Source organism: Ammospiza nelsoni, chromosome 6 (genome assembly GCF_027579445.1).
Source record: "Ammospiza nelsoni isolate bAmmNel1 chromosome 6, bAmmNel1.pri, whole genome shotgun sequence".
Taxonomy (NCBI): Eukaryota; Metazoa; Chordata; class Aves; order Passeriformes; family Passerellidae; genus Ammospiza; species Ammospiza nelsoni.
The window spans coordinates 57,878,287-57,905,991 of record NC_080638.1 but is presented as its reverse complement, the minus strand read 5'-3'; the positions used below and the strand labels follow the sequence as shown (position 1 = coordinate 57,905,991).

General features: G+C 42.2%; 1 protein-coding gene across 1 annotated transcript in view; it reads left to right on the top strand.

The window, feature by feature from the left end:
- The first annotated feature begins 655 nt into the window (after nucleotides 1-655).
- The window catches only part of SYNE2 (spectrin repeat containing nuclear envelope protein 2), a 168,602-nt gene continuing 141,552 nt past the window's right edge, over nucleotides 656-27,705 (top strand). The window contains exons 1-10 of the mRNA XM_059475436.1: nucleotides 656-814; nucleotides 10,582-10,697; nucleotides 21,029-21,090; nucleotides 22,015-22,110; nucleotides 22,385-22,462; nucleotides 22,555-22,647; nucleotides 23,803-23,984; nucleotides 25,597-25,793; nucleotides 26,235-26,335; nucleotides 27,034-27,135. Of these exons, the coding sequence (XP_059331419.1) occupies nucleotides 10,619-10,697; nucleotides 21,029-21,090; nucleotides 22,015-22,110; nucleotides 22,385-22,462; nucleotides 22,555-22,647; nucleotides 23,803-23,984; nucleotides 25,597-25,793; nucleotides 26,235-26,335; nucleotides 27,034-27,135 (990 nt within the window). The 5' untranslated portion in view covers nucleotides 656-814; nucleotides 10,582-10,618. The remainder of the gene's footprint in view (nucleotides 815-10,581; nucleotides 10,698-21,028; nucleotides 21,091-22,014; nucleotides 22,111-22,384; nucleotides 22,463-22,554; nucleotides 22,648-23,802; nucleotides 23,985-25,596; nucleotides 25,794-26,234; nucleotides 26,336-27,033; nucleotides 27,136-27,705) is intronic.

Genomic DNA, 27,705 nt, shown 5'->3' with positions numbered 1-27,705 from the left:
CTGGGATGGAGAAAGCAGAGCTTGTTATTGTAAGAGGGAATCAAGAGCAGGACTGGCTTTGTTTTGGAGAAGTGAAAAGTCTGAATTTTCTTCCCAATTACATGTCCAGGTCCCCTCAGGAGTTCCTCAGGGGGTGGAAGTGGGTATCTGTGCAATTCAGTGTGAGCAAACAGTGCTCCTGCAGAGCAGCTGTGCCATCCTGGTGCTGTAGGTAGCCTTGGAATGCCTTTACAGATAATGTAGGTGAGCGAAGGCATCACCTTTGCAAAGCTCAGAGGTGACTCTGAATGTGTTCTTCTTGCAAAAATTCTGAGAGAAGCCAGTCCAGGAGTTCACTGCTCTGAATGCCAGTGTGTGGATTGTGAGGAAATTGAAGCATATCCTGTTCCAAGGGCTTGTGTTGGTGATCACACGCCATCTCCCTGCTGAGGTTTCATTCTGGACTGCCAGAGTAGTGTCCCTAAAAACTGTCCAGAGGCACAGACACACCTCAGTGGGCTGGAGCTGGCTGGGGCTGGGGCTGGCTCATGTCTTTCCTCACCTGCTTGGCCCGGGACAGGATGGAGCAGCAGCTCTGCTTGCGCAACACGGCCTCTGCTGCTTGACTGGGCTTGTCTGAAAGGAACTGTGGTGTCAGTAATGCTGCTCCTGTCTGCCAGGGAGATGCACGGGGCTCTCGGGCATCTCTCCTGGTTTGTCTGCGTTGTCAGAACTCCTGATTCTCAAAGAAAGCAGCCTGGGCACCCCGTGGTTCATACTTGGATGTGAGGACTCTTGTCACCCCGAGTGTGCAGAAGTGGAATGCATGATATAAGTAAGGCATTCTTTAATCTGGGCTGCTTCTAATTTGGAGTGCTTGGCTTTGCAATTGCGCTTGTGTTTTATTTTTTTGTTTTGTATAGCAAGAAGAGTTTATTCTAGCAGTTTACTGTGCAACACCAAGTTCTTTTTCTTGAGCTGTCTATGAGCCCTTTGGCTGTTTGGTCTTCTCTGGCATCAGCACTGGCAGGAATAGCAGTGTTTGGCCAGGTTTTCACTGCACACCAGAAGTTACTCTACAAGCTAGAAACAATGCTATAAATCAGAGATGTATGTTTGTGGATTTCTTTTCTTTCCCCTAAAGCAGCTAATTCCTTAAAAGCAAAGACAAAGATATTTTATTTGTCATAAATGGTAAAGTAAAGTAAAGCTTTTCTTAGTGGAGGAGGTCCTGCACAGGCTGTGTGGGAGATGCCACTGTCGAGGGGCCCCTTTTGTATGTGCAGAACCAGCCCAGGCATGTGAGCATGCAGGCTGTGCTTGTGGAAAGGCTGCTCTGCCCACAGACCTTGAAGTACGTGGGACAGAAGGCATAAAACAAACAAACAAGACTCTGAACTATCACTTTGAAGAGAATTTTGAACTGAAAGAATTATAGGGACGTGAAAAACTCATTGTTTGGAGAGGCAGCCCCTCCAAGTGAAAGGAGAGGTGTGCTGGGGAAGCATAGTAGCTTGCATTGCTGTAGCCTTGATTGGACATGCTTGAGAGAGAAGCTGATGAATTCACAGCTGCCAGGCTAGGACATATCATTTAGATTGTAATTTGCCCTTCAAATTTGGCAAGCTTCATTTTCCATTTGCTTGACAAATCTCTCTTTTGTGTTTTTCTTCTGCCTGCGTAAAACAGTGAACACTGCTGGAGAGAACTACTTGCAGTAGATTCCTTTTCCCTGCTATATTTAGCTGTCACAACAAGTTTGTGATCCTTGCAAGAATACTGCCAAAAAGTAGACGGGTTTAGCTTGAGACATGCCCTTTTTCTTCTCTTTAGGCTCCCAAATCCGCGGTGCAGTTGACTTTCCCCCCCTTTCCTGGCTCTGTTGTGCAAACATAGCTCTGCTGCTTCCAGGGATTCTGCTCAGTCACAAGTCCCTGCCTTAGTGGAAACTCCCGTGCGCAGATTGCCACTATCCCTAGTGGCCTTCTCTTTTCCTAACTTCCTAAAAGAGCAGGTTTCTGCTCTTCAGGAAGGTCTTTCTGAACAGTGTTAGGATTTAAGTTAGATACTCCAGGCCTTTTATTGCTTAGGAGAGCTTCACTCAACAGAATAATGGGTTTGTTAACCATCTGATTGTTTCCTTTATTTGGGGAAAACGGGAATAGGGAAGGCAGTGGGAAGGAAACATTTGTATTCCTTCAAAGGCAGAATATTACTAGGAGCCTGTTTCTCATGAATATCCTGCCATTAATGCCAAGCAGGTGTAGTTGTTATATATTGCTATTTTAAATACCTTTACCATGTAAAGTGGTTCCAGCGTGCCTGTGAGTCTGTATTAAAACACTTTCAGTTGCAATTCAAGGGAGGGAAATAAGAGTAACAACTTACTGCAGTGCTTCTTGCTTGGTTAGCGTGGGCAGTACAGTCCAGTCCGTTCCTATCAGGCGTGAGAGCCTTGACTCTGTGCGATTGCGGCCATTCCCGCCCCCTTCCCGTCCCTGCCCTACTGTACAGCCGGAGCCGGGCCAGGAAGCCGAGGAGGGGCTGTGGGAGCGGAGCCGTGCGCTGGGAACTGCCCAGCCCAAGGTCACGGGCCTGTCTGGGCCCCGCGGCGCTGCCCGGCCATGCTGCGCCCTTTCCCCTTCCCTCAGGAGGCCGGGCACGGCGTGGCTGCTGCGTGGCTGCGGCCTGAGCCCAGCCAGCCGGGGCAGGCGGCCAGTAGGGCTGTCTGTGGTGAGAGAGGCTTGGAGGAGTGAAATGACAGCGATTGTTGTCTTGCTGCCCTGTGAAATGACAGCGATTGTTGTCTTGCTGCCTGCGTTCCCAGTTAGCCCAGCTCCCAGTTAGCCCCGCATAGGAGGAGGTGCTGTTTGTGTACTTAATGCAGTTCCCAGGTACAGCACGGATCTGGAGCCAGCCCGTGTTTTTGTGTTGTTTTTGTGATAATCCTTCCCCACAGCCCCGTTATCTGCGGGAAGCGGCCTTGGAGCTGCTCTGCCTGGCTGGGGAGTGCAAAAGCAACTCCTGCTCTGGAAAAGCTTTTCCAGTCTGGGCTCACAGCAACAGATAAATGGCTTTTTGGACATGATTGGAGGTTTCTGGGCGTTGCACAGGTAGTTTTGGGCTGGGATGTGCTCATGGTTTTGTGTTTTGGAGCCCTTGACGTTGATGGAAGCATGAAGTCACCATGGTGTTTTTGGCTTCCTGCATAGCAGCGGACCCTGGGCTGATCAAGGTGTATGGCATCAGCCTCCTGAGCCTCCAGGCATTCAGCACTTCTCTTTTTTACCTTAACAGCTGTGATTTAAAGTCCTGAGCAGTTCTTGTGTTCATTGACAATATGGAAAATCTTGGAAACCAGTTGAAAACTGAATCGTTTCTGCAGTTTTAGTCAGTGTGCTTTGGCACTGCCTTCCCACTTGGGAACAGATAAATGTGAGATAGGCCCTTATTCTGAGGGCAAGTAATTGCATCGTGCTCCTCTGTGGGTCAACCTTTGTGACTGTGTGAACAAGGCTTAGCTCTGTTAATAAAAGCATTTCTCTGTGTGTGTTAACATCAGCATGGAGTTAGTGCAGTTTTCAAACTGTGTAATTGTACCAGGATGACTGATATATTACCACCCCCCCAAAAAGAGAAAGGGTCAAGAAAGACACTTAGCTAACAGTGTTTTATAATTGATTAACACCATAAGAAGATCCATTGTGCTTCTGTAACAGGAACTGTTACTGATGTGTAAATCAAAGACAAACTAGCAACGTTAGCTGGCCTTAAAAATGGTGTGGCTTTTGTATACTCATGTGCTTCTCCTGGCTGATTTTCAAAAACTATAAATAGATCACTGGGAAGTCCCTGTATAACAAAAATGTGCTGCTGCTGCTTGTCATAAATAAACTTATAAGAGTTGCCTTGCTCTTGCAGCTCTTCTTTTTTGGAGGATTCCTTACTTGTCCACTTGGTTCCAGAGCATCAGACCATATGAGACAACATAATTTCTGTGGCAGTGGGGTGCAGCTTCATGTCCAGCTCTGAATCCCCTCAAGGTCTTATGTTCTCCAGGCTTGGTGTCTTGCAGATCTATCTAATGCTCTCTTGGCTTGGTCCTACCTGAGCAGAGCTGTTCAGTCTTTTCCAAGCTTTTGTCTTTTGGATTCCTTCATCTCCAGCTACTGATAGCATAGGAGTACCCAAGGTCAGGCTTATTTCAACTTTATCCCAGGCAATGCAGAGTCTCTCTGATGCCACATGCACTAATACCACTTATTAAAAGACTGGCTGATACCCATCTGATGCTCTTGGGTGTTATGTAGGATCAGGAGGCTGTAGCCTCTTTTCTGTATCACCTTCAAAGGGATGGAAACCTAATGGAAGCCCTTTTCTTCCTCCAGGGAAGCACAGAGAATATGTCATTATTGCATATTGGATGCTAACAAATAATTATTTTTCTGCCAGACATGGGGAAGTTGTGAGTTCCTCAAGAGAGGAAGTCAAGGCAGATGTGTCGATGCTGTCCTGATTTTTGCCATCCTGAGGAGTCTGACTTTGAAGGGAGGGGGATCACCATGTTTTCTGTGTGATCACATTCCAGTTGGGAGTGTGATACAATCTGAGATGGCCCAGAAGAACGATGTTGGCAAGCACTTTGAAAGTGGAAGGGATGAACTTCAATTTGGAGTAGGATCTTAAAAAAATGAGTGTTTAAACACAAAAGTGATGGACAATACATCCTTTAAACAGACCTTTCCCCCACCACTGAGTGAAAACATGGTGAAACCATTGTAAGTGAAGTCTTGAGGAGAAAGCAGGACCATCAAACTGAAGTGCTGTGTGAACTTCTCAGGCTTAACAGAGCTGTGAGCACATCAGAAGTGATAGGAAAATATTATAAAAGAGTGAAAACCAAACCAACTTGATGTGGGGCTTCCTGTGATAATTATTTAGGTCATGGGGTCATGGTTTGGATGCCAACAATTTGCCTTCAGGGAGGCTCTGTCAAAGATACAGATAGATAGCTTACCAAAAAAATCTGGCTCAGTAGCACTTTGCAAGGCTCAAGACTCACACCTCCAAATGTTGCTTCTTCTTTCTGAATCTAAAATAAACAGAGATCTTTGTTAATAGCCAAAAAGGAAAGGGTCTTCAGTTGGTCAGCATTGTGGAGCTCTACTTCCTTTGGATTGGTTCACCAAAGATAAAAATCTGCAGTTTCTGTTCATGATGTTGGCTTGGCTCAGTGCATGAGTAATAATAATCTGTTGCTAGGAACAGACTTCAGTTTACATGGAGAGGCCTCTGTGGAGGGCAGGTCTTGGAGTCCCTGAGTGGGTCATAAATAATCAGTGGCACTTCAAAGGAGGAAAAGTAAAAACAAGCGGTTGGAGATGCTATGAAAAGATGTCTGCAATTCCTGTTGCAACACCAGTGGAAAGCATGCAGCCAACATAATTGGGAAAGTGTGGGGCATGGATCTCCAAAGGCAAAACCAGTGAAGCAGGGATTTACTAACAGTGGGTTATAATATTCACATCCCTCTAGCTGGGCTTGTTTGCAAGGTATCTGCTGCTTTCAGCTTTAGGGAGTGCAAAACTGAGCTAATTTCATGGCATATGATTTTCCAAGGGCCTTGAGGGTACATCTGTGCAGGGATGTGCACAGGTTAGCTGTGAACTTGGAGGCTAAAAATGTTCTTACCTGGGACAGTGTGGAAAATACTAATTTGCCTTGCTTCCTAAGTACTGTGCACAGCTGCTTTGTAGAGGTAGCTTTAAATTAATTGATGGAATACTCATTTCCTGTTTTAGCTATAGTTACAGGCATTGTTTTTTGAAGAAGGCAGTGGTTTAACTGCTGGGTTTTCCATGCCCTGGAATCTTACCATCTGCGGTACTTGGAACAGCTGAAAGCCAAGGTTTGCAAACCACCCTGATCTGAACTAATGTTAAGGCTGTGAAATCCTTTCTAATGAATCCTCTAAATCCATCTGAAACTTTTTTCACCCTTTCTTCTGAGACAAGAATGTCCTTATAAAGACCCTGCTTAAGAAGAGCATCTCTTAGGTCTCATTAAGACTTAAGCCTCACTGGAGACAAGGTATTTAAATCAGTGTTGTCTATTCTTATGATAATGGAATGCAAAGCCTGGGTATGATTATTTTCAGGTTAGCTCCTTGAGATTTGCAGTGTGCTACTTGCTCTTGGGTTTCTCTCTTATCAGTGTGCCTATGTGTGTATGTTAATGCCCAGGATTTTCTGCAATCTGCTGGCTAATACCAGCTGAATTTGGTAGAGGAAGGGAAATTACCCTAGAATTGGTGTGGTACCACTGTGCTTGATATAATTTCCAATATTTTTAGATGCCTGTTGTAGAAATAGCTGGAGAAGTAGGGGAAGAAGGGTTTGAGTGTTAGGAGTGCCCTCATCACAGGGAAAGCTTTTGGTGATGGTTTAACCATTTGAGCTGTGGATTGAGCACAGGTGGCCAAGAATTTGCCCCATGGAGAAAACCATGGAAAACTTTCTTCTCCAGGAGGACATTGCTAATGGCACCTTTCTTTTGTGACTTACCCTGCATTGGAGAAAAGATGAGCTTGCACAACAGCTCTGGTGCAATTCACAGAAATTAATCCACAGGAAATGAATCCATTGGAAAAAGGATCCCAGTGTGCCTGGAACTGCCTCTTTGACTCTGTGATACTTCACAGGCTGTCCCAAGGTGAAAGCAGTTAATGCTTTCCAACATTAATGCTAGGTTCTCCGGACAGAGGGAAGGACAAGGTCATTCTCTTCACCTTGGTTTTTATTCCCCAGTGACAAAGTGTAGTTTGAAAGCATTTGATTTATTTTTCAACATTGTGGCTATGTATTTCCTAGTCATCCAGCATTTCTTGGAGGGGAAGGGATTGGTTTAGCTCTGCAGTTCATTGAGTCGTCATGAAACAAAATAACTGACGTAAATACAAAGTAGAAATGATGATCCTTCCTACTGCCAATGGCAACCACTGCTGGTTGGTGGTTTTAGACTCTTCATAGCTTGATTGTTTTAGACTCTTCAGAGGCTGTAATGATATAGTTACAGTTGATAATGCTGTACTTGAATGAAATTTGGGGCAAGAGAGGTGGACAAAGCAGGGATATTGTCCCTGTATAATCCCTTCTCAGACAAGCTGTACCTTGTACCTTTTAAAGAAGACTAATCCTTGCAGGTGTGTCCTCCAGGACTTTGTGTCTCCCCTTCAAAGCACCTGAGGAGTCTTCTCTTGGGGCAGGGCAAACTGCATCTGCTGTGTTGGGTGGTGAATTGAGGGTTTGAGGGACATGAAAGCTTCAGAATAAATTTACCTGGTATTAGCTGTGTGTCTTCATAACCTGCACTGTGGATTCATTGGGTGGATGTCTGTGTTTAAAGAAAGTTTAAAATTTCCCATAGTTTTGGGAGGGAGGCCATAAATTGACTTTAAAAGAATATAAAAGCATACGCTTTACTTATGATCATGTGCTGTAGTTGAAGTAAATTAATTCATAAATTAAGTAACAATTAAAGTTGATTCCTGCTTTAGACCTTAATATACTTTCTGCTTTGAAATCCTGGAAGTTTTATTAGCTTTAACTACTTGACTGGTTAGAGATCTGAACTGAGATTGGGGTCCCATCACATGAAGTGCAGTGAAGCAAATAAAAAGAGACACTGCATAAAAAGAGACACTACATAAAAAGAGACACTCTGTGCTGTTTTGTTGCTGTAGCTGGCAAGGGTTGGGCACAGAGGAGGAACAGTCACAGAAAGGTTAAAAATATACTTTGTGTTGTTTATGAAATGTCCATCAGACTTGCTCATGCTCTTGCATACTTTCCTGTTATTATAATGGAATTTTAATCCCAAATCCTACTCCTTTCCTCTAGACTGTGGTACCAGTGACTCTAGCATCATGCAAGTTAGTTGAACATAAATTGGCTCTGCCCATGTCATTGTCTCAAATGTGGGTGCTTTGAAATTGAACAGATATGTAAGTTTCCACTGTTTGGAAGTTTGTTTCCATACTTCCCACTTGGGCCATTTGTCATCATCTTCAAGGTGATGATCAAAAAACCAAATGCAAGACTTAGTCATATCCAAAAATATTAAGGCCACCTGACATTTGGTGTTTTCAGGCTTTGGGTTTTTGTTGCTTCATCTTGAGAGAAAAAAGAAGGGAGTTTCCCAGGAAAGATTGCCTTGCCTTGGGCATAGCTGTGAGCACTGGATTCTTGCTCAGCCATTGCCCATCCTCAGTTCCTATATGAGCCCAATATTTATTATAGAATTCCAGGTTTGAAGGGACCTCAAGGACCATCTTGTCCAATATTTTGTGCTAAAAGCATGGTCCAGACATGGCAGAGCATCCTGCCCTGTCAAATCGTAACAGTGCCAATGTTGTGGAATCCACCCCTTCCCTGGGGAGATTAATCCAGTGAGTGATTGTTCTATGAAAAATTTTCCTCTTGTATTTAATCAAAATCTCCCCAGCAGTAACTTGTACCCACTACCCCTTGTGTTTTCCATGTGATTCCTTGTAAAAAGGGAGTTTCCATCCTCTCTGTGGGCACCCTTCAAATACTGGAACACTGTAATAAGATCTCCCCTTAGCCTTTTCTCAAGGCTCACCAAACCCAGTTTTCTCAGCCATTTCCCCACACAGGCCTTCCAGTCATCTTTGTGCTCTTCTCTTTCAGAATGTCCACATAATATTCTATACAGCATTGTCCCAAACTGCACCCAGTATTCCAGGTGTCCTGACAAGTGCTGATTAGAGTGGGACAGTGACTTCTCTATCTCTGCTGGTGATGCCCTTGTTTGTGCTGCCCAGAATTTTGTTGTCTTTCTTGGCTAATTTAGATACCTTATGATTTCCATCATAACCTCAAGGCTTGGCTTGTTTATATCACCATGTTCTTGTGCTAGCCAAAGATCAAATCAGTTGTTTTCCTCCTATTTTTGCTTGCTAATGAAGCCAAACTCTTGTAAAATATGGAGTTTTTTGATGATCCAGATAGGTCTGACCTTTACCTGCCCCAGCTAGAACTCCCTTTGCTCAGATCTGGTGCCTTGAGTTGCAGTTGTAAGCTGTTGGTGACTTGCAGAAGTGCTGCCTGGTCACTGCAGCAGCTGGAATCAGTGCTTCAGCCATATCAGCTAATATCTGTTTCTCTGGAAATCCACTTTTTTTGTTGCCTTTTTTCTCTCTGTCTGGCCTTTGCTTGTCAGCAGTAAAGTGGTGTCCCATGGCAGGGAGGTTGGACTGATGGTCCTTTCCAGCCCAAAGCATGATGTGATTCTAACTGTGGGCAATAACCCCTGGTCTCACCTAGGTGCTGTAATGGGAATTGATTGATGCTTGTGAAGTGTTCAGATGCCAGGGTGGTGAGTACCACAGAAAATCTTGTGAGTGACTCAATAATCCTGTCATCAGAGCAGCTCTTGGATAAAGCACAAGGACACACATTGTTCAGGGGGAAGAAAGTAAAATATTGAAGAGCTCCTCATGGAGTGCATGTTCTCCTTTCTGCTCAGTGAAGGAGACAGAGAGTGAGGAAAAATAGTATAGAGTGGAGTAAACAAAGGCTGCCTCATGATTCATGTGCACAAGGGAATGGATGTAAGAATTTCTCTGGCATTCCTTCATGTTGTATTTCCTGACTCATCTATTCACACCCTTTATTTTGACATATACTTGGTGGATGAGTTATTAATGTATGGTGTGGAAGTCCTAGTGCTTCTGGTGAAAAGGTTACAGTTGTGTAGGTAACAAAGCTTGTTCAAGAGTAAGCCCTTAATTCAATTTCAGCTTAATTACTTTTGGATTTTGTTTAACTTCTGGTTTCTTGGTAAAAATAAGTCTCTATCTTCAGCTTCCAGTTCTTCCTACAGTGGCAAATTGAACAGCACTGCAGAACAAGGATCACTTGTAGTTTTTTAAGGAAGATGGAGCATATTGTTTTCTATGGGGGAGATATCCAGGGAGAGGAAAATGGAGGAGTTGGAAAAAGAAACTCCTTCATGGGGGTTGAGGAGTAACAAAGGTACCAGACAGAGACAGCAGTTGTGTTGATTCTCTTATGCTGCTTTTTCATTTCATCTTAATCTTTGCAGATTCTGCCTGGATTGTTTCTATTCTGTAACAATTATCCAGACAGGAAGGGAGGACTGAAAGGTACAAGGATTAAAAAATTTATGTTTGGCATTTACCAATCTGCAAAGGCACTGTGGGTTTTTGTCACCTTGGCTTTCTCAAAGAAAGCAACGGTGTTTGAATTTTCCTAATCCTGGTGCGGTGTTTGAATTTTCCTAATCCTGGTGCTTTTGTTTGCATGGCAAGACCCACTGGGATCCTGGTTTATTGTGGAGTGCTGCTGGCCACTGTTAGAAAAGAGTCAAAGGACCAAAGCTTGTGTTCCTGCTGTGGGAAGAGTCACTTTATTCTGTATAGACTGAGGGAACAGCTGACCAAGGGAAGAAATCCCAAAACAAAATGTGTATCTTGGTGCCACATCATCATTGAACATAATCAATTTTTATGTAAAACTGAACTGATTTTCTTCTTTTTTTTTAAACTTAATATAATTTCAGTTTGGAAATTGATTGAAGAATCACCATAGAATTCAATATGGCATCACAGCAGTCATCTGCATCAACAGAGGAGCAGGCTTCCTCTGAAATAGATGATCTCCATCTAACGCTGCAAGGTAAGTCACTGAAGTTTTCTGTGTCGTTTTAATTAAGATTTTTTGTCAAAAATCTGTGTCTGTGTGTGCAAGTTGAAGGGAATTCTGAGAAACCTGTTTAAACTGGGGTTATGGTGAATGTAGTTAGTTCAAGTCTGTGCTTCTTTGCAGATGTTTCTGTGTTTCAGGAGAGAGGCTTGAGCAGGGAAATGACAGATAAGCTCTTCTAGTACTTTCTCATGATATTTTCAGATTGGTTGCCTTTTTTGGTACTGATGTGCTCACTGGTTCTTGTGCTTTGTTTCTCAGAATGCATGTTGCTGTAAACTGTTTGGAAAGGAACCACCAGCATGAAAACAAACCAGTTTCATTAGTTTCCTTGTTTTCAGCTTGCTGACACTTAGGTGGTTGCATTTTGCTGTCTTAATGAAGCTATTGACTACACTATTTTATTTTACTTTATTTACTTTTCTGTTTTTAACTACTATATCCCTTGTAAGTGGGGATAATTTTTGTGGCTTCTAAACAAATTTCTTATGGGTCAAGATTTGGGTTTTTACTTGTTTTTACATGTGTGATAACTTGTTAAGGAAGCCCTCAGTGCTGATATTTAATTATTTCAGTTTAATGGCATCTACCTGGACAGTGAAATGATGACAAGTGCATCCGGCCTGGCCTCTCAGAACTTTTGGGTTTTCCTTACTCACGTGTTGAATTTCTTTCTGTAAGGATTTTCTGTGAAGCTTTGCTTTGCTGTGAACATATTCATGGAGGCTATCAAGGAGGCCAGTCCAGGCAGCAGGACTAGCCCTGCTGAGAAGCTTGGCTTTGATGTGTTTAGAGCCTGGTCCATCCTAGAACGGATGGACTAACTCCTGTTTCCACAGAGCTATTTCCTTTTAACTCCCTTGCAATGAAATTTCCATGGTGCTTGGTGGAGAGCAAATATGTTGAAAACAGATGGTGCAAAAGAAAATTCTGCCAAGTCCCTTGTGTGATCCATATTTGCACTAGTGCTGTCGTTGAAGCCATGTGTTTTGACGAGTGAGTGTTAATAGCAGTCCAAAGCCAAGTGTCTTTAATGGTGAATTTTCTTCCGTTTTGCTTCAGTGTTGCATTTTCAGGAGAACAAGCAAAAATTTGTAGCAGACAGGAGCTGCTCTGACTTTTGCACCAAGCACAGCTTGTCAGACACACATTTGTTGTGCCAGTCAAACTCAGCCTTGGGTAGAAAGGCTGAGATGGCTGTTGTTGTGAAACAGATTTGGAAAACACTCTTCAGCTTGAAGGCAGATTTGAAGTTACATGCCATTTTTAGGGCAGGGATTTACTTTCAATTTTTTTATTTTTTTCAGAAAGGCCAGATTGGTGTTTGTATTCAAAGACAATTGAGTTTTTTGGTCAGTGTCTCATTGTAGGAGCCTTGCTCAGTAAAACTGAAATGACTGTATTCCTTTGCTGTAACAAATGGAGCTCTTAGATTGTGCTGAAATGAACACACTGCAAACCTTGTGCCCAGGCTGTCTGTGCCTGGCTGCTGTAAAACATCCAGAGATATCCCTTAGAAGTGACATGAGCAATTTTTTGTAACGATTGAAGACACAACAAATGGTCCTGACACATTTTGTGTATGGAGCTGTGGCGCTGCGGCGTCTGCTCAGGGTCAAACAAGCAAATGGCAATACAGCTGTGAGGGAGCACCAAAGACATGCTCCCTGACATGACATATAGGGACCGTTAGCAGCTCTGCTCACAGATCTGTGGTAGCAAAGGTCAAAAAAGAAGAATAGGGTCACTCAAGGAAACATGTTTTTCCATTAATAGGAATCTTGAGATGAAATTTGTGAAGCAGCCGGTGATATTGACTGCTTTAAATCAATGAGAGAAATTTCAGATTCAAGGAGTGGTTGCTTATAGCTATCAGAAAAGGAGCTTGCATTTTGTGTGACTGCAGATGGATGTAAAACTTGCTATGATCTCCTTTTTCGAATTCCTGAGATACAGCTTCAAAGAATATGTCCAGCATTGTAATGCACAGCATAAGAGGAGATGTGCATAAAGGAAAAAGCAGGACTCAGATCTAGTTTGGATATAGTCTAGATATATTTTAATCTACTTTTTAATTCTTTGTGATCCAACCTTCCATTATTCCTGAAAGGCATCCCATAGGGATAGAGCACTTGTCTAGTCTGGTTAATTAGGGCAAGATCAATTTAATGTGTCAGTCGGTTTGGTCATATAACTTTGTGAAGTTTATGCCTAAAAATAGTAATAAAATCATCAGCTTTGTTTTTCTTTTCCTTCCCTACCATGTGTAGATATGTTATTTTAAGTATGTTTGACTGTTATTTAAATTAGTCTTCTGCAAGGACAGCACTTTTGGGAAGAAAAAGAAGGAAAAGAGAGGGAAAGAATAATCCCTTTTAAGTAATTGGTGGAGAGTTTACTACTTATTAGCCTTAATTATTATAGAATCCCTATTAATTTATGGCTAGTTGGTTAATAGTGCAAAAGCTTGTTAGTGGGTTTTGAGGCAGAAGAGTGTTCAAGGGTGAACATTCACTTTCCTTAATAGTGTTTGGCCTAGAAGATGCCATTAAGAAATTCACTGGAAAATAGGTAATAATGTAACTTAGTTCTCAGTGCATCTTTCTTGTCAGTTAATTACTTTAAGGAGATTTAATGAAGCTTAAAAAACATGAAGAAAATAGGTGAAGAAATGAAAGCAATATGTTTTATACTGCCCCATCTCCAGACAGTAAAGACAGTCATAAAATCGTGAGGCTGAAGTAAAAAGTTGAAAGAATATAAACCCTTACATATGGATCTTTTCAGATTTATGTATTGCTCTTTAACCTTTACCAGTTTTCAAGCTGATATCCAGATGAGAGTAATAGTTACCCTTTCCCTCCCTGCCAAGAAAATGGAAATTGCTATGAAAATGCATGATGTCAGGAATTGGCAGGCTTCTTTTATTTTCTTTTTTTCCCCTTCCCTCTGTCCCAGATGTTATAATAAAATTTAATCAGATTAAGGTCAGCATTATCTGGGCCCTTTCCTTCAGCACCTCTGTGCTTCTTTGCAGTTTTCTGATGCAGCACATCTTCCAGCAGCTGCAGAATTGCTTTGTTGCAATCCTTGCACAGCCATGTAAAAGTGCAGGTGCAAAGCCTGGACTTATTACTGCTACATCCAGTGGGGCAATAGTGCAGGGAAGGATTTCTCCTGCCAGACAATCTGCAAACATTGTGGTGAGCAGAGGATGCTTGACAGGGAGATGCTTTGTTGCACCATGGGCCATGTTTGAAACCTGAAGTCACTTTTGGTGTGGGATGGAGCAGGCAGGAGTCAGGGCTTGCCTGGCAATGAGCATGGGAGGGATAAAGCAGGGTCCCTGTCCTGTGTCTCCTCCTCCTGGGTTTCCCTCCCATCCCTGCATCATGGGCTGGCCCCAGGGAGCCATCCAGCCTGCTGCTCATCCTTCTGTGAGCTGGAGAGGCACAGTCAACATCCAGAATTGCCTTTGGCTGCTTGAGATGAGGAGGCATGTCAGCTGCTTGGTAAGAGAAGGGTTTCTGGCAGAGCTTTGGGAGCTGCTGGAGATGGAGCCAAGCTCTGCTGCTGAGCAGGATTGCAGCGAGGGGAACGCGCAGCTGCTCGGGGATGGGTGGCTGCAGCAGGAGCTCTGCAGGGTTTGTGCACCCTGGAGCAGAACTATTTCTTGCTTCTGAAGTGTAAATCTCTACCTGTGGGAGGATTCAACCTCGATTTTTTTGTCCCATGCGCAAATCCTTCCTCTGTCTTCCCTGGCATAGCAAACAGACCCCTGTGTCTGGTGCTTCCCACCACGCCTGTCCAGAACTCTGTTTTCCCTTTTCTTTTCATGCTTGCTGAGCTAATTCAATCACAAAAATGTGTTTTAGCCCTTGGAGTTTGGGATGTACTTACTCTTTCGCTGTTTAGTTAACTGCAGGGTTCCTAATTTCTGACTCCACTTATTAATGTGTGTTACTGTTTATTACTGTAACCCAAAGCATGATAATACAGAAATGTGGTTGCTACAGCTGAAGATAGTTTTTGAAGAGAACTGTTTTTAAAGAGAGTTTAGTGATAAGAAATGAATGATACTTTTTTCATGCAGTTATGTCTAATCCTTCATGAATGATTTCTCTTCAAGTGAAATTGAAAATACAGAGATGTGTACGGATAGGTTTTGTTGTGCAGCTTGTAGTTGATTGTACTCATCTCTGATTTACAATAAGGGTATTTCTTTTGAGCACCTCTAAATTCATCCAGAGGTAAGGTAAATTAATAATCTTACCCAGCACTTTTGTTTTAACTGTGTATCTCATCTGATGGGGCCACTTGCTTATTGAAGCTACAGATTCATTTTCTTTACCAGAATGATTTTTAAAAGTTTGTTAAATGTTTATTACAATTTTACAAGGGTGACTTTTACAGAAAGCTCCCCTAGGAGCTGCACAGAAATTTATTCCCAGTTTATGCAGCCTGGGTGAGGAGTGCTCTGCAGTTCCCGTAAGTGCACAGCTTCGTGGCATGTGACAGGGCTGATGGCACTGGAGAGGCAACTGACACATGACACTGCCTTGAAAAAATTCAGTCAGGGGTATTTTTGTCTGCTTCACACGCCTAACATAAAAAATAGATTGTATAGTTGCGTAAAAGTTTTCCCTGCTAGGTAAATTGCAGTTTGTTAAATGCATTGTGTGGTGTATGACTGGTTAAAAACTGGAATTAAAATGCTAAAGGAGTTGATGGCCCCTGAGGCACTTGTGAGATCACTACAGTCAGATCCCTGTTTCACTGTTCACTTTATTTAAAATGTTAGAAAAGCCTCTTGAACGTTTATCTTTAAAAGTATGTTGGTATGTAGATGATGTGACTTGGTAACTTTGAGAATTTTATCTCCACCTGCCTGTGCCCCTGAGTACTAAACATCACTTTGTGGTGGCAGTGAAGACTCTGGTGATTCAGAGCATCCTGACAATGAGAACAGCAAAAGGGTTTAAGACAGCCAGGAGGGCAAAGCTTGGTGTGAATGCACTTCTGAGTTAGCAGCACTTGTGGTGAACTGGACAACTGGCTTTCAAAAGGAAAAGGAGGTTGAGAGGAGTAATGTAGAAAGTTTCCACTTGCTTCACTGATGTGGTAGTAGTGATTTAGTTCATATTTATGTAGCATTTGGATTTGAAAAGACCCATTCCTCCTGTAGAGGCATTTTCCTCATCTTCATTGGGTTTTCGGTAAACTTTTCAATCTTTACAAAGAATTCTGTGTTTGTTTTTAATTGCTTAACACCATGTTGCTGAACATAAATGCTGGAAATAACCCTTTTCCCTGCTTTCCTGTCTGCAGAACATGAAACTGTTGCTGGGTGGCAGGGAAGGGACTTTACAAAGGGCTTGGGGGTTAATTGCTCACTCTCAACCTGGATTTGCAAGTCCTTGATTGTTATTCTGATGGTTCCAGTCATTTAAAGAATGTACTGGTTGGTGTATTAGTTCATACCTGCAGTGCTGTCTTGGAGATCTGGTTATCCCTGCTTCCCATCCTTTGGTTCATTCTGCTGCTCTGTCAGGGAGTGTGGGAATGGTTATTTTGAATGAAACTGAAATAAGGAAAGTACTGGGGCTGGAGTTAGCCCAGCACAGCCTCTGTCCCTGCACACGTGGTGGGCACACTGTGTTGTGAGCAGCAGCTCCCCTGGTCTGTTCCTGTTGAGCTCCCTGCATGCTGCTGCAGGCATAGCCTCAGCTGACCTCAGTGCTGAAAGGCAGACACAAAAATATCATACACAAGAGGTAATTCCTCCTGGTCTAACAGAGACGAGAAGATGACAGACAGGCTTGTGCTCATTAAAGTGATTGCTTAAATTTTTATTTTTTTTTAAAGAAGCCATACATTTGTGAATTGTCCACTGGCAGTGATACACAAGTTGTTGTGATAGAAGAAATCCTCTTTGCTGTTTGGTGACAGTGTTTGATGTCTGTGGATGGACAGGCTACATCTGTTCTGCCATGATTTGCTTCCCCCAGCTCCCTGCTGAAGGAGGAGGTGCTTTCCTTGAAGCTGCCATTCCCCCACCTCAGGAAGGGAGGCATGGAAGGCAGAAGAGGAGAGTAGATTAATTTTAAATCTTGTTTTTTCTGCATCACAGTTTAAGGAAGGCTGAGAGTAAAACAGTGGCTGGCAGTGCTGCTGCTCTCCTTTTCCCTCCTGGGAGAGTTCAGCACTCCCATGGTCCCTGCAGTGTCCCTGTGCTCCTAATGATCAGCCTGGCTTGTAGCACTTGTTGGTAGCTCATTACTGAATAAAACACTCATTGTCCAGCAGTGTCTATTGATTTTTGGCTATCCTACGTGACACATTGCTTGTATGTGTTATTCCTCCCTAAAGAGCTGTTAACACAGGGTGAAACGTAATAGATTTTGGGTATTTTCAGATCACCAGGTTCTTATTTTGTTCTCTCAGATACACTTTTTAGCTTAGTGATTTTTGACCTGAAGTAAAGAGGATGATCAGGGTTTGGGGGTTTTGTAGCTTTTTTATTCTAGGTCAGTGACATTTTGAAAACTGGGGCAAGAGAAAACCAAGGTCAGTTAGAGTCCTACAAAAAGGCCTAACAAAGAATCCATTCACCCTCATAAAAATAAAAATCTGTATTAATTAACCCCATGGTAGAGATAAGAATTGGAGAGCTTGATTAAATCATTAGTGCCTCTGAGCAGCAGCAGCATTGGAGGGGGAGCTGGGAGGGAAAACACACTCAGCCTGAAAATTGCAATACAGCTGCCTGCCACGGTGCCAGGAGCACATCTGTACTGAGTGTGTGTGGCGTGGAAACCCTGACTGCTGCACTACAGGCTGGGGAATACTGGCAAGCATGGAGTTCTGTTATTAATTGGGGAGGAGAGTCTATTATTATTATTTGTTGGGGTAGGAAAAAAAAGGCACATTGCAGCAGAGGCAGCAGCTGCTTGGAAAGCAGCCCAGTGGGTTGTGTTAGGTAGCTTGTGTAGGGTTTAAGGTGTTCTTACATGTGGAATAACCACCTTGTACTTTCACCAGGTGAGACATTTGCCAGGTGAGAGTTGCCCATGTGAACCAACACTTGCAGTATCTGGCCCCTATTGCATAATGAAACATTTTGACAGGCATGTCAACATAAACAAGGCCAAATGGCTCATCTTAACCATCTGAACCAACCTCAAATGCAAGTTCTCCAAACCAGCAGCAGCAGTGTGTGTTTGGCAAGAGCTGCAGGAGTCACTGGCGTCAGGCAGAGCAGTCAATATTTGCTCTCTGTCCCTTTTCAGATGCTAGCAATGCCAGCCTTGCCTGCCTGATAAAATTGAGCGCAGCCACTCAATAATTGCTGCTTGGGTAATTGGAATGGCTCCCACGTGGTGTTCAGCTGAAGGGTGTGGTTGGCTCCTGTGCTAACATGAAGCCAGTATCTCCATGCTATTTTTGTTCTCCCTGTGAGCGTTGCAGCGTTGTTTTGTCTGTATGCCCTGTGCACACTTAATTTTCTGTTTTCCGAACAAAATCCAATTTTGTAGTTTCGTTTCTGTCTGTTAAGATTGCCCTTATCTAACCCTTTGAGGGCAATCTTGGTGATGCTTAGAAAGAATCCTAAAACAATCCAGCCAGCGGGGGAAACTGCCTGCTTCATGCTCCGACAGGATGGTGGTGCTGCAGATTAGTGGAGGGCTGATGAAAGATGCCTTCACTACAGGATGCAAAGCAGTGCTCCACACAGGTAATGTGAATGTTTTTGTTGCTGCTCACCCGCCCAGTGAGGCAGAAAACAGCCTGTGGGGTGAGGAGCAGGAGCCTGGGTTGCCCTCGAGTGAATTCTTGTGTTTCATGAGTTGATGAAGCTTCACAGAAACTCCTTTGGTCTGTCTTGGATCATGAATAGACCCCAAGACTGCAGTTTGTGGTTACAAATTTTCAGTGTTTAGTAAAGTGTGGGACATTTTCCTGTGAGTGGCATTTTCACTTTCATGGGCAGAACAGTCAACTTTTTTTTTTTTTTCCCCAAGGGCATGGTATTTTTGGTTTCCTTCATCCTGCCCAGCCTACCAAAACGTACATATCTATTGCTGAGAAGTCTTGCACATTCCTTATGATGTCAAGCTTGCCTTCAATTAATCTTTTGAGTAAAAAAGTGCTTTCAGAGGTAGAAGAGATGGTCTGTTCCCACCCTGTCTCCCAGATTTGTTTCTCCATGCATGCTTTTTCTAGGAAGGCAGCCCCAGTGCTTGCAATCAAGGCTGCTATGGAAAAGGAGTATAAAAAGGAGTTTGTGTTCAGGCTGGCTCTCACATGTGACAATGTTCACAGGGGTCTTAGGATGAGGGAAGAGATGAGGATCTGACTCCATGTTTCAGAAGGCTTAATTTATTATTTTATTATATATATTATATTAGAACTATACTAAAAGAATAGAAGAAAGGATTTCATCAGAAGGCTTGCTAAAAGTAGAAAAAGAAAGAATGAATAACAAAGGCTTGTGGCTCGGACAGAGAGTCTGAGCCAGCTGACTGTGATTGGCCATTAATTGAAAACAAGCACATGAGCCCAATCACAGATGCACCTGTTGCATTCCACAGCAGCAGATAACCATTGTTTGCATTTTGTTCCTGAGGCCTCTCAGCTTCTCAGGAGAAAAAATCCTAAGGAAAGGATTTTTCATAAAATGTGTCTGTGACACTCACAAGTCTTTGGGATGGCTGCTGGTGGCAGATGTGAGTCCATCATCTCAGGGGCCAGCACCTCTGTTTGTCACCTGAGACCTGTGTTCACCCCCTAGGGATGAGTGGGTTTTGTGGTGTGCCTTGGAAATGGAGTGGTGTTTTGGGAGGGAGCATGGGCTGGCAAGTCAGGTAATTCACTGCCTCTGACAAGGCTGGGGAGCTGCTCTGGTCCAGCTCACCCTCTGCTTCACCTTCTGGGGGAACTGGGCTTTCCTCCATCTCTGCTGCCCACAGGCAGGTCTGAGAAGCTGTTCAAATACTCTGGGTTTTGAAACATGGGCTTAACCAGCTCCCTGTCTCCCTGCAGAGCTGCTGGTTGGTGGCTGCTGTCTGTGTGGCACCACCAGGGCCCTGGGTGCAGAGCTGCACCTCTGTGTCACTGGGTTTCAGTCCCATTTCACATGATTTCAGTCCCATTTCACTTGATTTCAGTCCCATTTCACTGTTTTCTGCTGCAGCACAAGTTCGAGCCTTTTCTTCTTCCTCTTGCCTGTATTAGCATCCTGTGTGCTCCTTTTTGGCTGTGATGCCTTGTGAATGCTGATGTAGAACAGAGGCTGGACAGAGCTAAAGAATAAAGTAGGGATTTATTAAAAGGGCTCAATGGATCCACCTTGGGCAGCAAGAGCCCAGCCAGGGCTGCACCCAGGATGAACCAAAATGGTCACAAAATGGACAACTGGTCACTGGGTCTCACACTTTTATAAGTTCTGGTCCATTTGCATATTGGAATTAATTGTCCAGTTACAGCTTTAGCTTATGAAGTCCCATCCTTCTTGTTTTTCTCTCTTCAGTCCATGTTGTTTATGCTCTTGGGCCTGAGATTTGGATCATTTGTCCTTGGTGCCCAGCTAGAGAAGGAATTGTTTTGTCTCCCTACTCTGTGCAGAGAGCTCACCATCCCTTAATATAAAGCTCCGACCTGCACACTAAAGCAGCACGGAGTCTGAAAAATATAAAAGCTAAACCTGAGGCATCAGCTGGATTTGTACACCCCAGAGAAGGCCCAGCAGTGGAAAGGATGCAGGTAGAGGCTGTATTTCTGCATGACAGCCTCCTAACTCTCTCCAGCCCTTTGTTAGCAAAGATATCTCATGGTTAGGCTTCACCTACAGATGTGCGTTTATCACCTAACTCCAGTCTGCATCCAACTTATGTATGGCTTTTCCCAAATTCCAGGATCTATCTTGTACTGATGATGGCCCTGAGTCCTTGAAGGAACATCTAGGAATGGACAGAGCTGTTGCACACATATTTCTCTGTAGAATTCTGCTTTCACATCGCTATTTGTATTTGCTGGTCTTCTGAGAAAACCTTCATTAGTTATTCTCTGCATCCTGTAGGTTATGCATGATGGTTGTAGAGGTCTTGGCAGTACCAACTCAGCCAGCAAGAAAATACCAGCTATGAAACAAGAGTCGAGAAAAACTGATATTAAATAGTAACTTAATATCTGGAAGAACAGACCTTGGGTTTGAGGTGGATACTATGTGTCTTTTTGGGAAAGAGGAATAAAACCTGATCATTTTTTCCATTAACTTTAGTTTCTCTTTTGTTTTTATTTTCCAGTCCAGCGAGAGTTTACACAGAAGAAAACCTTCACTAGTTGGATAAATTCAATATTGGCAAAGGTAAATGGGGGTTCTTTAGCCAAGCCATTCAGATATGCTGGTTAGAGATTAAATTTTTTAGGAACAAACAAAATTGCTACGAGTTTTTTTAGGCACTGGATGGGAAAAGTAGCCCTGAGAAGCATTTGTTTAGTAAGTGCAGCAGCACTGTATTGGGGCACATCCAAGGACATTTGTATGAGGTGGTTTGTGTGTGGATGTCACTCTCCTTACTCATGTGGTAAAACTTGTGGTGGATTGAGGCGCATGTCTGAGGGTTTTATGAGTTTCTGAGTTTACAGTTGGTTTTACTGGGATTAGGTAAGTGTTATTCTATTATGCAATCCAAGAACATGAGTTTAATGAGATGACCTGAGTGACTGGTAAGTATTAAGACAAACCACATAGTAGTGGAAGTGCTCTTTAAGCTCTCAGGAAACAGCTCCTGCAGCATGTGCTGGGACTCTGACTTGCTCAGGTAGAAACAAAATATAATTTTGTTTTGGTCCCTCCTTGAGCAGAAACTGCTGAGCTCTTGATAAGTTGGTGTTGTGTGGGTGAAAAGAGGTTTAGTTATGCAGCTGTATACTCAAATTTGTACTTAATATTGAGTAAGATCTCAAAATATTAATAACTGCCTCATTTAGCTTTTCTTTTCTCATTTTTTTTCTTTTGCACCAGACCTCCTTGAAAAATGTGAGTGCTTGAAAGTGGGGTCTAAAATTACCCTTTTAAACACAGAGGCAGGACAAGGAGGAGGGAATAACGCACAAACATAGTAATGGGTTAGAAGAAGCAGGATGTGACTGTTTAGATGCAGGATTTTTATTGCAGCTTAATGAAAAAAAATAAAGGATGCTAAACATTATTTAACAGCAGAGTAATCTGTGATGTTCTGTAGTGTGTTGAATTCAAAATGACAGAAGATTGAAATTTATCTTGCAGCATATCCCTCCTTATGTTGTCTCAGACCTGTATACAGACATACAGCAGGGACATTTGCTTCTGGATCTGTTGGAAGTGCTTTCAGGTCAACATCTGGTAAGACAGAGTAATAAAAATATTACCTCAATCCTTTGTCAAGTCCAGCAAAGATTTCTGGATATGCTTAAGTGCAACCATATGAATCATCCCTCTGGGGTCATAGAGTTAGTTTCAAGTAACTTATTTTTATACCATTGACTCTGAAACATGCTGAAGTAAGTTGATTCAAAGTAATTTATGAATTTTTGCTGGACTTCCCTTTTCAAAATATAGAATAAAATTAATTTTTGCAGTTGAAGATATAACTTTTTTTTTTTTTTTTGCTTTGCAGCCACGGGAAAAAGGATTTAATACCTTCCAGTGTAGAAGTAATATAGAAAATGCTTTGACATTTTTAAAGAGCAGATCAGTGAGTATTAACTTCAAAATTCTCAACTAAAGCCAGTTTAGCTAGTGGAACATTTTCTTTGTTAACAATGATCCCTTTTTTCCCCTCCTTAGCTGAAGCTCATAAATATTCATGTAGCTGACATTATTGAAGGAAAACCTTCCATTGTGCTTGGCCTAATCTGGACCATTATATTTCATTTTCATGTAAGTATTTCAGCGATGTAAGAGAGTTTTAGTAGAGTGGAAAAGCACAAAAATGTATTGACTTACATGATTGCTAAATAAGATGAATTAGTACTGAACAAAAGATTATTTTCTGACATGTGGAAGTGGCATCTCAAGGAGGAGATGCACCAGAGCAGGGCAGTGATGAACAGTACCTAGCTGCACATGGTAGGAAGGAAAGATACTGAGATTTTTTTTTTTAAATAACCAGTTAAAAAATGGGCTAAACTTTGCTTGTCTAAGGTCTGTAATGATTAAGCTCCAAAAAGAGCAGATAGCAGATAGCTCATCCAGCTCTCAGAGACAGCCTCACTCCTCAGTGCTGACTTTGCTCATAATCTACAATTCTTGTATTTTTTTTTTTCAGTAATAGTGCATGAAATAACACAAAGGCTGTCAAAGTCATGTTTCTTATTCAATAAGAGTGTGCACCTTGCATGGCATGAGGTTATGGGGAGGTGTGAAAGTCCAGGGCCTTGATTTAATCATGTGTAGGGCTGCAGAGGGTGCTGGAGCCAAGCTGGCTTCTAGGGAGAATTGTGCACCAGTAGGTGGACTGACTGGTGACTGGGGCTCAGGAGAGCACTAAGAAACAAAGTTTTCCAGCAATATTTAGCCCTTATTTTTTTGTGGTAGAGATACTTTGATGCCAAAGAGTCTTTTGCTGCTCATGGCCTGTGCAATTACCTTTTAACCAAAACCAGGCTTCTCTAACCAAATAGAGATCTCTGAGGTCTGTCAGGTAGGTTTTCCTGCACTCTGAATGAGCAGGCAAACTCTGACTATGCCTGATATTTGTCACTCCTGACAGCAGAAACCACAATGCCATGGGCTGCTGTCAGTGGTTAGGGTAGAAATTGACTGAGAAGGTCCCTTGGTGTCATTGCTGGTACCCACAGCATAACACACAAGTCTTTGGGTGAATATATCCTGCCAAAAAAATTGGCTAAAGATGGGAATTCAGCATGAAATGGTTCAGATTGTGCAGATTAAGAAGCCTGGTTTGAGTTTGGGGGGCAGGGAAGCTACTGTTACATCTGTGGCTGAGTCCTGTCTAATTCTCTGCTGTTCTGTCATTGATGCCTTGGGAATCTCTCACTGAAGCCTCATTGAGTGTCCCATCTTCTCTGACAGATTGAAGAACTGGCCAGGACACTTGCCTGTACCTACAATCAGCCTTCACCTGATGGTCCAGGTGCTGCTGACTCCTCTCCAAAGGCAAACAGATCAGCTAAAAAAAGTGCTAAAATTAAAGAACGGTGGAAGATGTCTGCTACAAAGGCTCTTTTGTTGTGGGCAAAAGAACAGTGTTCACTGTAAGTTCCAACCAAAACTTATAATTAACATGCTACACTTTGTATTACTCCTTTCCTCTAAGTGTGGTGATATTTTTCTCTGTTTTTTAAGATTACTTAGTGACAGCTTAGCAGAAAATCCTTTAACTTTCAGTTTTGGTTACCAGTACTTTGAGCATCTGTCAGGCCCCAAATGTTTTGACATGAGCCCTTTAAATATAATAAAGTGAAGCTCATCTTACTAATTAAACACAACAGTGTAATCTGAGTTGTTTGGCTTTTCCTTTTTAAGGGCTCCTGTGTGATAAGTCTAGTGAAATGTTTCCATGCTTTACTTGTTTTAATCCTCATGGTTGGCTCTGATTCACACAGTCTCGTGGTTTTTTTAATATTTTTTAATGGAAAATGTAGGATTTCTATGATCCCACAACTCATGCTTTTCTGTCAAAACACTGCATGATCCCAAAGGAGGATGCTAATCCTGGTGGTCCTAGTCCCTAATTCTAACAAGATGTTTCCCTGTGCTTGATGTACAGATAGCACTGCTGCTTTCAGGGGGAGTGTTCACAGCACACAGTCTAGAGCAGATACAGATATTTACATTTTCTTCAAGGGCTGCTGCTTCACTCCAGGATCTTCCAAATGTGCTTTACAGTAATGTCAGCTCTTTCTCCTCAGCTCTTTGGGTTGTTTTATTTGCTAATAAAACCCTACTAATATTCCATGTTATTAGTGGGAGATAAAGGCTTTCATCAGCACATCAGACACTTTCTGCCAGTAGAATGGCACTGAGGTTTGCCTTCTAGCTGTCTTTTATCAGAAGATTAATTGGCACATCAAAACCAGCTCTTTATCCATGTAATCTTCCTCTTCCTTTTGCCTGTTTTTCAGCAATATTGCTGTCTGGTTTGCAGTCTCATTTCTGAACTGGCATTATGTTGAAATATTTTGTTACCAGTGAATCCTGTAGGTTTTGGTAAAGAAACAAATCTTGTAAGATTTGGCCCATTGTTTTGTGACTGAATCTGATTGCCTGAAACCCCACATCTTTTCTATGCTGTAACATACTCATAATATACAGGCTGTTTTTGGAAAGCTGTCCCAGAATTCATTGTGGCCTGCATGGCTGGGCACCTCACAGCACTGTTCAGGCTGTGAACATTAATAAAAGATGATTCAAGGACACTAAGCTAATTAAGAGAAAAATAAATACTTTTTCCTGCACTAATAACAATGCTTTTAAGATTTGGATTTTCTAAAATGCCAGTTCTTGGTGTCCTTACAGACAAATACATGTTCTGCAGTGCTTTTCTTGTTGCTTTTCCACCCCATAGAATGCATAGATGTTGAGCACAAAGGTGATGTTTAGAGAGGATTTGGATCAGCAAGGCTTTATTTTCAGAATGCAGGTAGAAGACAAAAAGAAATAGTCATCTTGTAAAAAGAAGTAATTGTTGGAGTTGCTAGTACTGGCTGTGTTGTTGTCTGCCTTGTGCAGAAGTTCAGTGCTGAGATGCTTTTGGATTTGGTTCATATTCCATTTTACCGAATTTATATTATATTTCTAAATTGGTACTTAAATCCTGTTTCTTCAGATATCCTAACATTTTGTTTCCACTCATTTCTGGGACAGGCACAGCTCTGTCAGTGTCACTGATTTCAAGTCCAGCTGGCGAAGTGGACTGGCTTTTTTAGCCATCATCCAAACCTTGAGGCCAGGTCTGGTTGATCTGGAGAAGGCAAAAGCCAGAAGCAATAAAGAAAATCTGAAAGAGGCTTTCAGAATTGCAGAACTGGAGCTGAATATCCCACGGCTTCTGGAGCCTGAAGGTAAATGATCAGCTTTTTAAAAATCTTTGTTATTAGGAGTGAGATTAATGTGATCTATAAGACTGTGCTTAAGTTTGAAGTGGAACACTGATGTTTGCTGTAATGCTCAAACCTGAGGGTCTTTATTTTGTAACATCAGCTGTACTTAGGGACTGTAAGATTTTTGAATTGGCAACAATTGCAGGAGCAATATGCAGAAGAAATGATATTAAACTTTCCTGTTCATGGGAGAAACTTTTTCATTACTTAATCATGTTCTATTAAAATATTCCCAAGGAAAAAAATGCTGATATTAATTTCTGTCACTGGCATGTTAAGTGAGCTGTTGCAAAATAAACATGTTTATGGTAATGTGTTTTAATAACTGCAGCATAGTGTGTAATTATGTGATCAGGCCTAGAAGGCTGCATAATTATGTAAATGTTGTATTGGCTCTCGTAGATGTTGACACTGTGAATCCAGATGAAAAATCAATCATGACTTACGTGGCTCAGTTTCTGCAATACTCCAAGAATTTGCCTGAGTCTGAGGAAGACATGCAGGTATGTTGTGTGGGTTATCACTGAGGCATTTTCAAATGAATGTGCTTTCTTTGCCCAGTTTATATCTGAGTCAGTAGCACATATAGATCCTCTGATTCTGCTAGTTCAAACTGAATTGGTTTGAGCCTTCTGATGCTCCTGTTGGTAGAAAAAACTCCATGTTGCAGATTTTTGTTTGGTCCTACAGGTGGAACTGCTGTGCAGATTGTTTTGTTTTCATTTAACTATTGCAGAGTTGTCTTCATGTGTGCTCTGAAGTCTGTGTAAACACTGGAGGAAAAGCAGATTTGCAGATGCACAGAACAACCAGCTTTAAATTTAGTGGCTGAAATGTAAAGTGGACAGAAGTTGCCTCTGACAGATAACACTGACCAGGAACTCACATTTTGTATTCTCTATATTTTTTTATGAGAATTTAATTGGTTTTTCACATGCTGATAATCTCCTTTCAGTAGAACTGCAGTCAGGTCTTTTTTTGATGTCTTCGTATATTCAGGTGCCAGGTTTAAAACTTTGTCCCTGCAATGTAATAGTGCCTGACTCAAAACTCATCAGGGTCCCCAGGAGTTATTATTTGTTTTTCAACAGATTTGAATGGACTGTATCATATGCTCAATGAGTGTTGTTTTATGGCACAATGTAAATTAAAAACAATGCTTGCAAAATGGAAAAATGAAATTTTCTGCTCTAATTACCAGGAGAAAGTAAGAGAGGCCATGGGCTGGTTGGCTGCACAGGAGGAGAAGTTAGCAAAACTGCTGGTGGAAACAGAGAATGAAACATACTACCAGAAGTACAAAGTAAGTTGCATTTCATGTTCTGTGAAAAGAATCTGTTTCTGTGAATGTTTTTAATATTTTTCATCTTCATTGCCTGAAGTGTTAAATCAGCTTTTAAAGAAAACTTGGAAATCTGACAATGTAATTGGTAAATCCCTCATATGATTGAAGGAAAGGTAGGCTAAAATTCTCTCTGTTATGAAAAAGAGATATGTTATTTCATTTTTGAGCAAAAGTTTTGGAAAGAGTAAAGTAGTGTCTTCATTAATTGACGTAGTTGAAGACTTGGACAAGATTCAAGCACGTAGGCCCTTCACAGAGTAACCTTTGCTATTTCTGTGCTAATTACTACAGTAGGTTTTACCCAGCAAATGTTGTAGAGGAGTAGTTGAATTGCTGGCTCTAGGTTGTGCTGCAGCAAAATTTCCTTTGGCTTATATTGTAGCCAGAGTTTGTAATAAAGTGGCCCATGGGGAACTGTGAGAGGAGGAATTTTCCCTTTCTCTTGCTGGGAGGGGAGAACTGTGTTCTCACTGCACTAACATTATGTTAAATACAGACTTAGGGAATGGCACCTATAATTTCAGACCC